Raw genomic sequence first — 16,234 nt, 5'->3', positions numbered from 1 at the left:
AATGTAAAACAAAGATTTTGGTATTGACAATAGAAAATATTTACAACCTGTATTTTATGTACAATAATTAATGAATATGTTATATGTTATAAAAGGAAATAAAACGGTGCGGTCAAATCATAGGCGCAAATAGAAAATGTCAATGGGGGGTGGTTTTCACAAACCAGTTGTTATGGTTCAACAGAAAAAAATATGAACATTTGATTTTAAAATTGCATACATAATTATATTCATGTATTCAACTTCTGTTTTGACAATAGTTATAAAATATAAGATTTAATACGGTTTCCAAAGATCAGTAAATGGTGTTAAGACAGTCTTCTAAATATTATAACTGTGACTATAGTCCTGCCTTTAAAATAATGTAATTTTTTTATACAGCGAACCATCCAACAAAGTGGTTCCTTATCAGCTTAAGCCACATACCTCTCGATAAAACTTAAATTTGACTGTGGACTAGGTGTAGAAATATTTATTTGTAAAAGTAATTATTTTAAATGGTAGGTAGGTACTTTTATTGGATACACTTTAAAATAGGACAATAGGAGTGTGTATTCATATGTCTTGTATTTTATAACACGAATCATTTTATATTATATAAAACATCTTTATGTACAAGAAATATACATGTAATAGTTGTTTATCATTATTTTATTTGAACTAAAGATGTAGTCTTCTTTATAATGTTGATTCTGTATTGTATGTCTAAAGAACAAAAAATAAACAAAACATTTTACTAACACACTTTTAACTTAGTTTTATAGGCGGTCTTTGAACCATATTTTACCGTCAGTTATTCTGTTTTTAAGCAAAAAATGTGTTAAAAATTGAAATGTTCTTAAATAAAATTATCACTTTTTAAGATCATTCGCACAGAGGAATGGTCATGCAACAATATTTCTACTTTTTGCGATCAGTCGATGTTGCTAGGAATGAATTATTCTTGCAACCGGTTAGATAACTATACCACAGAATATATGAAATTTCATATATTCTGTGACTATACTGTCTCACAAAATAAAGGTACTGTTTTGCGCATTTAGGCTGTAGTTTACAACCACCCGCGGGCTGTTGAAGTGTTGCGCACACTTAATTATTACCAAAATATTACGTAAACTGTAAATAAGATTGTGTATTGAACATTCATTACCTTACTTTTTCAAAATGGTTTTCCTCTTTGTAGCATCAGTCGGGTTTTCTATACTTCTATCTGTAATATTAAAATATAATTATTTAGTTCACGGTTTAAATAAACTTTATTTCAAGTAAACAAACTATACTCTGTTCAGCGAGAGACTATGCCGTGCAACGATGAAAACTGGTTCCCCAACGCAACACCCTGTCATTGGGAACTGGTTTCAATAGCATGGTGACGCAGAGGGATGGGCAGAATCAGCGTGCTCTTTTGCTGAACAGAGTATGAGGAAGGCTCTCTGCTGTAGGTTTCTATTATTTCGAGTTCTCTACTTCCAATGATATTTTATTTTTTACTAATATTAATATTAGTAATTTTTGGTATAAATAGCTTAAAATTAGTTTAAATATTGTATTGTAGAGCTCTGTACGGTCTGGTCTAGACTGGACCGGACCATAGTCCGGTCTTTGTGTATTTTAATTTAATGTAGTTTGGTCTCTTCTTCTAAAAAAAAAAAAAAAAAATGGTCCGGTCCGGTCCGCCTTCAAATTTATATTAGTCTATAGTGATCTGCATTTTGAACATTGATTTAATAATATTATTTATATTACATTGAAAAATAAAAATCATTATCATAATAAAATAATCGTTTGGTCTGACTTCATTTTTATTTTATCGGCCTAGTCTGGTCCAGTCCGGTCTATAAGAAAACGGACCGTGCAGAGCTTAATTTTATTGTGTATTGAAAATTCAAAATAACAATATAATAAGTAATACCAAAAAGTTAAGAGCTTCAAATTTTGAAATTTCTTGGTACAATAAAATGTTTGTACGTTAATATTTATAAATATGTAAAATAAAAAAAAAACCTAAGTAAATTTGGTAAAAAAAAAACTTCATGACATATTGGAAGTAGTCAGTGACACTACCTCAGCTATTATAATTAATAAATATTTTTTAATATTGAACTTACTTGTACATCATATTCAATTCCTTTGCTTTTCAATTTCTTTTGTAAAGATTGGATGCGTCTTTTTAATGCAGCCTTACTTTGTTTTTCTTGTGCAGGATCTAATGGTCGTTCCATTGTTTTTCTTTGTATCGACCTATTTTTTATTGTTAGAGGAATATTGTTTTTGTTGCAACGCCAAAATGTGTTACTTTTTACTTGGTTTGGTGCGAGGTATTTAGCTAAAAATATATAAATAATAAAAATACAAATTTACAATTGATTATTTTACAAATGAGTTTTCTTACCAACAAGAATTTTTTTATGCATCAAATAGTTGTTCATGGTTTCTGCAACTACCTTGGCAACTTCTGGGTACAAAAACTCAACAAATGCGTAGCCTCGTGCTTTGCCTGTTTTCTAAAGATAGTTATTACTTATTATTATTAATAATATAAATAAAAATCTAAACAAACCAATGAATTAAATGACAAGTGAGACAATTACCTTGCTTTTAGGAATGTTAATGTTGGTGACTTCGCCAAATTGTGCAAAATAATGTTTCATTTCATTTTCGTAAAAACCGTGGGGGACATGCCCAAGATACACAACACCCCTATCATTGGATGCTTTCGTGGCTTTTTCTTTAGCCGGTTCGGTTTTGTTGAGCTAAATTAAACAAATTAACTTATTACATAGACCCATTGCATTCGTTATTTTTAAATTCCAAGCATTTATCGTTTAGATTTCAGATGAGTAAAATTGTAAAAACGTATATTAAATTATAGCTATTGATAAATATCTTAAATCATAGTATATAATATGATCTAAGAAAAATATTATTTTCAATGTTTACTTACTTTTATAAAACCACTTTTAAACATATTTAAAGTTTCGATCGAAAGAGTATAGACTAATTAGCAATTAAACTATATAGTAAAAAGTAAAGACGTAAAGTAAACCTCGATGATCAGTGATCACGACGATTCACGGATATCGTACAGCTTATTGACTTGCAGGAAGCTAGTAACAAGATAATATTATTATTTATTTTAGGTTAGGTTACTATTTTTCAAGGAACATGTCATCTACAAACTTTAGGAACCATGCGTTCGAATTGTTTGAATGGTAAATAAATAATACAATGTATTTTATAACATTACATAATTATTTTTTTATTGATAAGACGGACCGACAGTGTTTGAAATTTTAAAAATCGAAACATGTCCCCGTACGAATGCAATACGAATACGATGAAATAGCGATGGACTCTAATTTCTTATAGATCTGATAGGTCATATTCTTGATGGGACCGTACGCAGTGTTTTACGATGACAATTATTATATTAGGCATGAGAAAACCATCGTTTGACCTAAGCGAAACAGTTGATGACCAATTCGGGCTCGAGCCGGCCTAAAATCTGAATCCCGCATTTTTATGTCAGTCTATTAATAGTCGATCCAGGCAGCTCTTGTGTTTTTGCAGCGACGTCGATTTACAACTCGCCGATTTCGGGACTCCTTCGCAATGGCGGTAAACTATATTTTATTCAGGCATACTATTTAAATATTTATGAGTGCAAATGTTAATAAAAAATAGTCCCTTATTAAAGGTCGCCTATTTATTGTGTTTGCCATTTTTGATTTTCTGAATGGGTATACTCACTATAGATACTTACTTAAATATTTGTGTAGCATTGACTGTTAGAACATGACACATTGAAAATTATAATAATGACATTAAAAAAAAAACCGAGCTTTATAATTTTAATCGTTTTACTAATTGAAGTTTTTGGTTTATACCTCAGAACTAAATCCAATCTTTAATCAATGTATATGCTACAGTATGTGAATCATTTTTAGTATTTCTGTATTTGGTCTTCTATACTTTTGACAAGTCTTATGTCAAAAACATATTTACTGTAAAATCAATTCAAAGACGTCATTTACAATTCAAATTATTCCATTGTAAATAAATTAATCATTGTGGTTACTAACAAGTAATTATAACTGTTCAGGTGTTCAACCTGATACAACTAATGTATCTATTATAAAAAAATTACTTGCTTAACTTTTTACAAATTTAAAATAATTGATGCATTCAATCATTATTTTGTAATAATACAAATCATTTACTAAGAAAAATTAAGTCTCTATTAATAAAGTCCTAAAATGTATATGTTTAGTTGGGAACCTTATGACCTGTTATATTTTTGTTTTTAAATTTTGATTTCTGTAAATTATATATAAAATGAAACCTAATTAACTGTTTAAAAAAATAAATGTATGTTAATGTATCTTTATTAAGCTTTTGGCATATCATCTAACACCCTCAATAACTCAAATATATCATTTTGTTTAGACTTTATTGGGTATACAATTAATTATTACAATGATCGCCATTAATCTAATACATCGTCTTAGTCATATCTATTCATTTGCTCGATGGACACTATGTTCCACAGGGTAAGTAGTATCACAGCTTTTTAAAAAAAATCAATTAGAGTAAATGTATTAATTTTGTCTGTAAGAATTTGACACCATAGTTTTATATTAATAATATTTTTTGTTTTAGACTTGTTCGTTACTTACACCCTACAGATAAAGAGCTTAGACAGTTATCAGGGCTAAAGAAAAAAGATTCAAAATTAAGTAAACGACCTATACATGCTCAAAATGATAATATTGATATATTTCAGATACCCAAAAATTTAGACATTGAAGTGAGTGCCTAAGTTTATTAGTAAATATTAAATAAATCCAAATAATCTTATTTAAGTTTAATTATTACTATATATTTTAGTTAGAAAGTCAACCTATTCAAGAACATGAAATATATCAGCTCAGATATTTTATGGAATATCAATGGCTAGTAAATTTCTCTTTATATGCAGCTTTAGTATATTTAAGTACTGAAATATACTCTTACTATTCACCAATCGATAATGAAATTAATCTTAGTATGCTATGGTGTTCAATTGTCATTGTTTTCGCATTGTATCCTTTTTAATGAATAAGTTCATACATATTAAAAAATTGTTTTTTTTCCTGAATTTTTAAATTTTTAGCAAAATTCTTATGTCTCTGACTCTAGAATATTTTCATGGTGGTTTTGAATCATCGGGTGAACGATCGACTGTAATAGTTGCAGCTTGTGTTCATTTAGTGATAGCTATGATTATTTTAGTCATAGACGAGTCCAAACTTGATGTTCGGTTGGATACTGCATACAGAAGCTTTAATGAAACTTCAACAGCATTTTTAAACAACCATGGCTTATCCTCACAGTAATTACCAACATAATATCAGATATAAAATTTTTTAACTAATTATATTTCTGTTTTATATTTTTTAGGGGACCTGCATCAAAGTTAATAGTAAAATTTTTCCTAGCTTTATGGTGTGCAGTTACAGGGGCTATGTTTGTATTTCCGGGGATACGAACCGCTAAAATGCATTGGGATTGTCTTAGGTGATAAAATTTAAAATTATAATTGATTATATTGATATAATAACCTAATTTTTTTTTAGATATTATGAATGCAATGAGGTACATGGCAAATATTTTTCATATAGTTCAACTTTCATCAAAGGCTTTATGAATTTTAGTTTAATAACTCATTTTTTGCTTGTTCTACTTTGGGTAAAACCAATAGCAGTAGATTTATTGACTGCAAAAAATTTATCTGGATTAAATAAACCATTGTAAATATATTAAAAAAACATTAAAACATTTCACTGTAATTACTCATTGTTATTTTAATTTTATTTTTTATAGAATGACATTAGAACAATTTGAGAGCTTAAGATGTTGGATGGTAGTATTAGTGGTTTTTCAAAGATTATATTTGATGCCTACGTTTATGCAAGCTTATCTTAATATGGCTCATGAGCGTTTGGAACAACAAAAAAAAGAAGCAGGAAGAATTACCAATAAAGATTTACAAAAACAAGTATAATTTTGATTTTTGTTTAAAAATATCTATCTGTTTAAATTTACCGTTTGACTTAATTTCAAGGTTTCTGTGATTTTTTACTACACGTGTGTTGTGGTACTTCAATATGTCATACCGCTCGTAATGATGTTGTTCTTTATATTCTTTTATAAAACATTAGGTAAACAATTGCCTATATGCATAACACAAATTATGTTCATATATTATAAACATTTTGTAAAACAATTTTTCAGGCAATTTCAGTTGGGTTGAAGTTATTGTGAACTCTTCTCCGACAATAGATAATAGTAATCAACATTCATTACTTGAAGCTAACCAGGCATATTTTTCTATTCAGTCATTAAAACAAGTAAACAATATTGACATTTTTAAAACTATAAAAAGTACTATAATATTATAATCTATTAGGTATTAACAGCAGATGTCTACCGAGGAATATTTGGCTTTGCTACGTGGTGGATATGTTTTTCATGGTTTCTATCTTTATCAGTTGGCATATTCTATCAATCTTACTTATCACCTAAGTAATTCTCTAATTAAAAGTATCTTTATTTTAAACATGTAATTACAATTCCTAAACATAATTTTTGTAAGAAAACAAAAAGGTGATTTTAAGTGTTTAATAATAGACATATATGTAAAGTTTGAAAGTCAGTCAATATTATGAATATTTAGTTTAATAGTTTTATTTTTATTTAACAATTAAATTAATTGTATATGTTTAAAACATAAGTCAAACTTTTATATATTTTATGATGTATACGTTTATTGGTTTGATAAAATGTAACTTGTTCAATATATTTTAATTTGAAACATTATTCAATTATTATTTAATACAAAGTAAAATGCATAATATAAAAATATTACCATTCAAATTTTAATAGTAAATACTAAATAATATTAGTATAATTTTAAACTGTGTACTTGTGCATTTATAGAAGTTTCATTAGCTGGACCAATCGCTAAAACTGTAATTTGATCGTTTTCAGTAAAAGTTGCTGTTGGAATGTCAAATAACTTGCATTGCTTTTGAATACACTCTAATGTTTTTAAATCTGGTGCACGTAAAACAACTCTAGCACATTTAGAGGGTAAATTGCGCAATTTAGTTTTATTGTACGCAATAACTGATACAACTGCACACTAAAACAACCATAATTTATTCAATTAAATATATTTAATAATATAGAAATATAGATACGCTTCAAAAACAAATTACTTCAGTAACTTATCTTTTTATAATTATTATATTAAATAAAAAAAATATACATTCATAAGTTAAATAATAATAATTGTTAATACACTTCGAGGCTTTGAGTGAATAAATCAATTTCTTCACTTTCAACAGGCCCTATTGCCATCACTGTTTTAGAGCTTGGTGCGACCTGTGTACGGCCTGCATCTACTACTACATAGGTAGAGAATCCTTTTTCAATGGCCAATTGCTGGAATTCTAACATAGTTTCTTCATCTGCTACCTTGAATATATTCACTGGTTTATTGTTTGATTCCCAGTTATTTATTTCGCTTGGTTTTAATCTCAAGCCTTCTTCATAACAGTGCACAATTGCATGTGAGCACTACATAATAATACAATTTTACTTTGTAAAACACTGTTAGTTTTAGGAGTAGAATATCAGTTAAGTGGTTGATAAACACTATTAGTTTGATTATTTATAAAATAGTAAAAAACAAAATTTAAACTTAGACAAGCATATTATTTAGATTAGTTCAAGTTATCATTGATTATTAAACCAATAAATTTATACCATTTTACCCCAGCATAGATTTCTACTTTGTTCAAAATGAGATCAGTACTTGGCTCACTATAGTGGTGCGTAGAGTTCTGTCGTGTGACTAAGTCACGCTTGTCCACAACTTGGCTGTCCGGTGGCCGGTACTGATCTCATTTTTAACACACTACAGAGTATACGGTAATCAATTATTATAAAGACAAATGTTTCATTATTTTTACCATACCAATTAAAATTGTTTAAATTAGTATGCAATATATACATATTATAGAATATCAGATTTCTAAAACTCTAAAACACTGTAAGTGTGAAGAACTCAGATGGTCATCCAAAGAGGCTATGTAATGTTTTAAATTTGATGTACCAAATAAATAATAATTAAATGATAAACTCAAAAGGATTATTACTAATGCCCGGATTTTTAAGCATTTACATATTTATATTCTGTATATTATGCAGTTGATAGTACCTAGTAAGTATTGAGAAATCGGAAATATGGATGATCATGTATCTGTGTAACAGAGATTTCATAGAAATTACATCTTAAATTGGACCAAAAATTTCAGTATGGCTCGGCAAATCAGAAAAAATAATTACTTATATATAATTTACAATAAAACAAAATTTGTCTCCCCCCAGAAACAACCCCCTAAATTAGAGTAAAATGCATATATTTTAAACAAAATTTAAAACTTGTATTCTACAATATATTTTAATTCAAATTGTCTCACTTGTGCTGCAACTTTGCCTTTGCCCATTTTCAAATCGTGACGAACCAATAATGCCATTTTGAATTCTCCTTTAATATTTGGTTTCGATTTGGGTTCTTGTTGATGACTTTTACCCACACTTTCTGCATCTTGACTTGTACATTTAGTTTTAAAAGCATAATTAATGATCGCATTAAGAGCCAGACCAATCAGTAGACCAACGATTAATCCATCATACATTTTATCAGTTGTAAAAGTCATTTTAAAGACAGTAAAAAAATATCACCTGTACTTTTATTTAAAGTAAATATATGAAACTTTTTTAAGTATAATTTATTAATATCATTCAATTTTTCTACAGTATATACCGAATAATATTATACGTGAAATGTAAACTATGTAGAAATGAACGAGAAGTTGAGAACATTATAAATTATATTATTTAGTCGCTGTCGCCCAATAATACAAATAATAGGTACATAGAACTATTATAGGTAGGAACTAGGAACCTATAAAAATTCAAAAATTCAAAGGTGATTATTATTCGATTGTTGATAAAATTATGATGATAGTATTTATCATTATTATCACAGAAGAATATAACCTTAAATAATAAATAGTTTGATATTCTTGAAGACTTATATACATATATACTATAATACTTGTCTCGGGAGGAGTACCAAAGCGGTTTTACTGTGGTATACGGTGGTAACAATGCATCAATAACGATATCCCAAATTTCCCAAATCCTAAATCGGATATCCAAATTCCAACTTCCAAGTAAAGTAGTTAACTATAGTAAACAGTAAACACCCAATAGTAATCAAATCGCGAAATAAAATTTTTTTTTTTGAAATTACTTTAGTTAATCCAGCGTAACTAATAGTTTAGTTTAAAATGTTTAACAATTTAGTTTACGTGTTGTAATATTCAATACAATAATTTTAATATTAAAAAGTTTTTAAAATAATATTCTAATTTCTCATATTTTTAACGATATTATAAATTAGATAGAGCAATATGTCCAAAGAAGTAATGATCACTGCTCCCACAACTCCAGTTCAACAAGGCTTGTTCAGAAAACGAAGCAGTAGACCCGTGCACATCAAATCATGGACCATCATGTTGAACAAAAATGGGTTTGTCCGGTGTCATCTTCAGCATTGCCGATACATAGCTTATTGCATAGACGACATGAGAGAGCATTTCAAAACATGTCGGGGTGAAGTAGCAGGAAATTTTGTGTGCCCGACGTGTGGTGGTCAAACAACATCGCAAGAAGCACTTGATTATCATAAACGAAACAATCATAAAGATTCTGATGTAATGTCAATTATTATAAAACCCACTCTCACTGAGATACAATTGACATTGTGGTCAACTGATATCAAGACTCGTGGATACACTCAATGTCTCATGCCTGATTGTCATTTCATTAGTTATAAAATTTCTGAGCTTGAGCAACACTATGAAAAGTGCCTGGGTGAAGATCCAGACACATCGTCTAAGTTTTTATGTCGTCATTGTAAAGGTTATACATCGTCACAACAAGCTCTCCAATTCCATCAAAACAATCACCATAAAGATTTACTGTTTCCAATAAAACAGGTAGGATTGTGTATTTTTTAATCTATAATCAACCTACCTTCTACAACATGACATACCTATGTCCTATTTACAATCTTATTAATAAAAAAATAACAATTTAAATTATAGTCCTATTTATTTTAGTTCCCGAAATGTCTACAACATAAAGAATCTGAAATGTGTTTCATATTTTATTCGCTTGTAAGATCAAATTATCTAACATTTACCTAATTTGAATATTTCTAAAAAAAATTCCCTGTATTTGAAATTAAAATAACTATGACGGTAATCAATCTAAAAGTACCAATATGCTTATGTGAAATTTATTATTATTTATTTTTAGGAAAGTAAAGATGATTTTGATGAAGATAATAAAATTAAATCTTACCCAATGGGTCAGTATGGACATCCAACAGCAAGTACTACAAATCCTGCTAGCAAAATAGTAACATATTCTCAATGGAAAATGCAAGAAGATTTAGCCGATACAGAATCTATCTGTTCCGAGGTAAATGTTAACAATCCAACTGATGCTCAAATTAAAGAATGGATAATAGGTTTAAAAAATGGTTATGTACATTGCAATCACAATTCTTGCAAATACATGTCATTTGATGTGGACGATATGAATGATCATTTTGCTACATGCTTTGAACCATATCTTGACGATGAATTTGAATGTTCAATCTGTGGAGGTAAGACCACATCATCAAATAAACTAAAAACACATCTTTTGCACCATCATGAAGAAGGTTACAAACACTTAACAGAGGAGGAGTGTGGTTTTAAATTAGTTGAAACTGAAGATGGCCTGGAGTTGCAGTCTGAAAATAAAGAGCCTAAAAAACGTAAAACTGAGGAGGTAGATGATGAATATGAAGAAAAACATTCTGTCAAACGAAAGTCATACGATATACCCTATAACCATTTAACTAAATGGCGTGATGAATTGCTACGTAACAAATTTATAAGGTAAGTACCTAAACAATATTATCAATTGTATCAATAATTTTAATTTATTTATTTTTGTTAGATGCACTGCTGCAGATTGCAGTTATTTAGCTTTGGATATGTTAGAAATGAAACAGCATTCAGATGAACATGTAGATAGTGTTTACTGGTCATTTAAAGATCGTAATTTAGAAGACAGAGTAGCAAACTACTGTGATGCATGCAATGGACATTTCAAAACTATAAAACATTTAGATGGCCATAAATTAGTATCACATAATAGTAGTGATACTTCTAATATAGATAGCTTGTTAGTAGATAACAATGAAGAAAATATTGAAGATGATGAAGAAATTGAAGAAATTTTTTAAGTATTAATTTTGATCCAATTTGATATTCTCACATACCTACATTAAGATTGTAAATGCACATTGTGTGTTCAATTTAATCTCATATAGGCCAAAAGTTCAATATTATACCATTATTTTACTATTAAACTTATTTATATTAATTTGATGTATTTTATTATAATTTTTTTTTTGTCAGTTTTGTAGCTTCTCAAAAACAAAAACTAAACCAGATTTTGATGATTTATATATTTAATTTTTTTATAGCTTCAATCGTCTAATTATGCTGTTTGTTAGGAATCATGTTAGTTTCTTCAACCAATCGTTTAGTACATAACTTTTGTAATTATCGAAACCATATTAATAAAATATGTATTGTACATTTTGTGTGTATTTATAAATATTTTGTATTGTTCTATATAAATTCAGAGTAATTTGTATAACCTATTACAATAATTTTCACAGTTAATTTGTGATATTAAAAAAAAATATAATAATTATATTGTATTATAAATAATTTATAATACTAAAATTCTGTAAAAATTATAAAAATTTTATTTAGAATGTATACAATTTATAAATCAGTAAATTTTGATCTAATTTTATAATTTCTTGTGTAAATTAATTAAATTTGATCACGATAAGATGACACAAAAGTTAATAATAAACAATCAACGATAACTAGTAAATCATACTAAAAACAAACAAGTTTTTTGGTACCAATGGTAGTGTAAGAGCTTTCTTTACTATAGTTATTTGAATTTCATTAATTTAAACATTGTTGAAAAAATTCATAAATACCAATATTATGTTATGTGGTTATTTAAATTTTTTTTATTGGTACTTTTTTGTTATAGTCGCTACCAACCATAGTACATACAGACCAGGATATTGTGTCACTCGCTCACTGCGGTTGTTCGGACAACTTAAATCGAAAACATCCCTCAATTTCTTATGATATAAAACCATTTTGAGTAGGTCTCATAATGACCTAAATTAACCTAACCTTACCGTGGAGGTATGTTTTCAATTTAAATTTTCCGAGCAAGTGACACTGATGGGTCTATAGGTAATGGATGGGTCGCGATAACCGAAAGTACCTTATTTATTTATATAATCAGTGAAAAAATTACACATCATTTTGTTAAATCATATTTCTACCACCGTCCACCACATAGTGCTCTGACTAGCTTTCCAGTGTAATTTTGTAATGTACAATATAATCTTAACACTTCGATGTATTTATACAAAAAATATGCTTTTACAATTTTACACATACAGAATAACGTCCGTCGTCCATACACAATTGATTTGATGCAGACATTACACAAATTGGAAATTGTTAGGTATGTTACCCTACGAAAAGCATGTGGCATTGCATGTCAATTTATTTTTTAGGTGCCGTTTTATCTACAATTGTAAATCGTGTAGTTAGGGTCAGGCAATTTTCACCAATTATTTACCTATATTGGTTGACGGAAAACAAAAAAAACCAGAACAGAATAAAAACTCCAATGAATAAACACACCCTGGTAAAATAGCCCACTGAAATAAAAGTTTACGTGAGTACCTACCATACAATTATACTATTTTTATTACCCAACTATTGATAAATATTTTGAAATTTTGAGAAAAATAAAGACGTTTACTTAATTTGGTACAATGGAGTTGTGATGTATATACTTGTATAGTTGTATCTAATATCTAAACTTAAAACCATTACATAGGTATGATACAACTTGAACAACGAAAAAGAAACGTAAGGCTCATATAGTTTAAGTTTTTAAGCCAATATACAGGATGAAATGGAGTATTGTTAAACTAATAATGAACTGTATATTTTTTGGTAGTTTTTCTGTGAGTATTTTTTCCGCGATTCATGTATATTAGAAATTTCTAGAGTTGATATAAATATATAATTGTCATGATATTTTCACTATTTTTAAGAAATTTAAAGTCATTTGACATTCACATTTTTTGGAGTTAGGAGTTTTTAACCTTGTTAGGCAGCGAGCCACCTATTATTTTTAACAAATCTTGATGGCCGCATTTCTAGGTAATAAAAACATGTACCTATTAAATTATAAAAATCTATTAAAAAATACATACCTAGGTAGATTGTAGGTACTACAAAATAAATACAAGGGCTGAAATAAAAATAAAGGAGGTGGTGGGTCTAAGATCCATGTTGTACATTTTTACAGAAATAAATAAAACATCGAAAATACAGTTACGCATTTTTTTATACTGTAGTTCAAAATAGGTACCTGCTTACATAACATTTTTAATTTTAATAGATATCTAAGACTTAAAATGTTATATTTTTTAAATACCGTATATAAAATTACCGGTAAATCAAATTACATTTTACGAGCGTTTGAAGTTAGATATTAAATATTCAACCGTAAATTAACAAGCTCTCATACAACGATTTTCTTATTTTGTTGTTATTCAAAAACTAATACCTAACCGTATAGATACTTGAAATTTACACCAAATATCTATTTTATCATTTCAAAATATTTTGACTCGTTTTGAACTGTTTACGGACATTTTCAACTTTCAATTTTTTTAGTTTTTAGATTCTGAGCGGAGCGATGAATGTATCGATTTTACAATGATGGGTGTTTTTTTTTTTTTTTTTTATTTTTTTATTTTTTTTGTGTCTGAGGACACCTTTTAGAGCAGTAAAAATGCTTCAATTTTCTTCCACAGTACCTCTTCTGATAGGAAAGTGAATCTAGTTGGTACTTTGGGGGGTCAAAAGTGAAAATTTCCCAATAGTCTTCACAAGCGACAAGATAAACAAAAGAAAAATTAAGGAAAAACTGGAATTTTTACACAAAATTGATTTTTCACAAAATTGAATTTGGTTTTTGGTGTAACTTTAAAACAAATGACCGTAGATACTTGAAATTTTCACTGGTTGTTTATATTTGCATTTTCTATACACTATAACATTTTTAAATATTTTGATTTATTTTGAACTGTTTAGGGACATTTTCATTTTCCATTTTTTTTTAGTTTTTTTTTCTAAAGATATCAATCAAATTTTATTTGTTGGCTAAAAAAGCTTGAAAATTTAGTAGAAGGCTCCTAGTATATTGTTTCAAAGGCAGATAAAAAATATTAAAAGTCCTTAGTCACAGTTTTTTTTTCTAAGCATTCAAAGTTCATAAATTGACAAAATATGGAAAAATCATGAAAATTAGCAAATTATTTTGACTTAAAAATTCGTAAAATTTTTTCTTTTTAAATCTAAGGTTTTAAAATGTAATACAAGATTCCTCATAAGTTTGTCTACCTTTATCAACAAAAAAAAATGTCTATAAGAAAGTCAAATTAAATTTTTATGAGTGTTTGAAATTCAAATTTTTACAACATTGGATATTCACTCGATTTCTCATGTAGCGATTTCCTTATTTTGTTGTAATTCAAAAACGAACGAATTTAGATACTTGAAAATTTCACTGAATGTTTATATTAGCATTTTCTATACACCATACAATTTTGAAAATATTTTGAATCTTTTTGAGTTGTTTACGGACATTTTCAGTTTTCAATTTTTTTTAGTTTTTTTTTCAATAAATATCAATAAAGTTTTATCTGTTGGGCCAAAAAGTGTAAAAATTTAATACAAGGCTCCTGATATATTAATACAATATCAGTTGAAAAATATTAAAAATACATAGGCACAATTTTTTTTTATAAGCATTTAAAGATCGAATTTTGACAACATTTATCAAATTTATAATTTAATAATTATTTTGTAGTTAAAAATTTATAAAATTTTCAACTTTTATAGCTAAAGATTGTAAATTGAACACAAGGCTCTTAGGCTCCACGTAAATAGGTTATATATAAATTACTTTATTCACAATTATATTATCAAATATACTTGGTAATATCATAGGCTGACTGACGGTTGTCGCTCAGAATCGTTTTTCTCATACAATGATATTATATCATTGTATTCAAATTTAACACCATCCATTACAGTGATCCACTTGTAACCTACTGTACAGCAGAGCGACATCCACTTACCCACCTTTTTTTCTATGAATGATATATTTTCTTAAGTACCAGTAAATGATATATTTACTTACTTATACATAAGAAGTGTTATTAGCAATTATTTGTTATTAATAAAGGTATAGTTACGACTTATGGTTACCATGGGTGTAATAATTTTTTTTTTGATCAATATTTTTGGGGTGGACAAATTGTGAAGAATTCACAGGTCCAAGTGAGCTTTGCCCCCTCCCAATCTTTCATATTCGTTATAATAAGTAATAACAACATGTTTAAATTCTATATTTATGTTTATGTAAGTGCCTATATAGGTGCTAAGGCTATTTATATGTACTATGTAGGCATAACTTTTCTATGGTACCTATTAACTTTATTTAAATATAAACAATATTAGTAAAACAAATAGATTTAGCTTAACAAAGTAGGTTTATAATTTATCTTCAGAGTAGATAGGTACTTACATCCTCTTGGCACCTAACCTAACCTATGGTTGCGCAAAATGCCAATAGTATGGTTATACTAACAAAGAGAAAATTATCCACTCTCATTTCTCAATACTGCAATGCATTTTACAAATTATAAATATTAACGTTATGATTTTTAGAAATAACTTATGGCTTTTATGAGGAATCTTGTGTTGAAATTTCTAACATTACCTAGGTGTAAAAATTAAAAATTAAAAAAAACGTGCGTTGGGTAGGATCACGAATTTTTATTAACTAAAAATACCAAAAATGATTCAAAATATTTTGAAAATTATATCATGTCTAGTAAATGGTAATATGAATATTTATAAATTCATAAATTTCAATA

The 16,234-nt window shown here is 27.9% G+C and overlaps 4 protein-coding genes across 6 annotated transcripts; 2 read left to right on the top strand and 2 right to left on the bottom strand.

The window, feature by feature from the left end:
• Nucleotides 1–548: 548 nt before the first annotated feature.
• LOC132942383 (MKI67 FHA domain-interacting nucleolar phosphoprotein-like) lies at nt 549–3,102 on the bottom strand. 2 transcript variants are annotated; one of them, XM_061010705.1, is made up of 6 exons: nt 2,945–3,102; nt 2,592–2,753; nt 2,393–2,504; nt 2,109–2,326; nt 1,151–1,210; nt 549–705 (listed from the first exon to the last, which is right to left on the bottom strand). In XM_061010705.1, exons 1-5 carry the CDS (start codon nt 2,966–2,968, stop codon nt 1,199–1,201), a joined length of 528 nt encoding a protein of 175 aa, XP_060866688.1. In that variant the 5' UTR covers nt 2,969–3,102; the 3' UTR covers nt 549–705; nt 1,151–1,198. The 2 variants fall into 2 exon arrangements, with proteins under 2 accessions (XP_060866688.1, XP_060866689.1); XM_061010706.1 differs by having other exon boundaries at nt 1,156–1,210.
• Nucleotides 3,103–3,262: 160 nt separating this feature from the next.
• On the top strand, nt 3,263–6,858 carry LOC132942380 (transmembrane protein 161B). The gene is made up of 11 exons (XM_061010700.1): nt 3,263–3,618; nt 4,447–4,550; nt 4,660–4,807; nt 4,888–5,081; nt 5,153–5,371; nt 5,440–5,556; nt 5,616–5,789; nt 5,863–6,037; nt 6,104–6,200; nt 6,274–6,389; nt 6,449–6,858. Exons 1-11 carry the CDS (start codon nt 3,613–3,615, stop codon nt 6,566–6,568), a joined length of 1,470 nt encoding a protein of 489 aa, XP_060866683.1. The 5' UTR covers nt 3,263–3,612; the 3' UTR covers nt 6,569–6,858.
• A 37-nt stretch (nt 6,859–6,895) lies between these two features.
• Nucleotides 6,896–9,056, bottom strand: LOC132942382 (peptidyl-tRNA hydrolase 2, mitochondrial-like). Of its 2 annotated transcripts, XM_061010703.1 has the most exons (3): nt 8,526–9,056; nt 7,343–7,620; nt 6,896–7,183 (listed from the first exon to the last, which is right to left on the bottom strand). In XM_061010703.1, exons 1-3 carry the CDS (start codon nt 8,763–8,765, stop codon nt 7,090–7,092), a joined length of 612 nt encoding a protein of 203 aa, XP_060866686.1. In that variant the 5' UTR covers nt 8,766–9,056; the 3' UTR covers nt 6,896–7,089. The 2 variants fall into 2 exon arrangements, with proteins under 2 accessions (XP_060866686.1, XP_060866687.1); XM_061010704.1 differs by lacking the exon at nt 7,343–7,620.
• A 169-nt stretch (nt 9,057–9,225) lies between these two features.
• On the top strand, nt 9,226–11,769 carry LOC132942786 (zinc finger protein 512B-like). Its single transcript, XM_061011424.1, has 3 exons — nt 9,226–10,112; nt 10,435–11,063; nt 11,125–11,769. The coding sequence occupies exons 1-3, from the start codon at nt 9,525–9,527 to the stop codon at nt 11,411–11,413; spliced, it is 1,506 nt and encodes a 501-aa protein (XP_060867407.1). The 5' UTR covers nt 9,226–9,524; the 3' UTR covers nt 11,414–11,769.
• The last annotated feature ends 4,465 nt before the right edge of the window (nt 11,770–16,234 follow it).

The sequence above is a fragment of the Metopolophium dirhodum genome, chromosome 4 (genome assembly GCF_019925205.1).
Source record: "Metopolophium dirhodum isolate CAU chromosome 4, ASM1992520v1, whole genome shotgun sequence".
Lineage (NCBI taxonomy): Eukaryota > Metazoa > Arthropoda > Insecta > Hemiptera > Aphididae > Metopolophium > Metopolophium dirhodum.
This window is presented reverse-complemented; position numbering and strand designations above follow the sequence as displayed.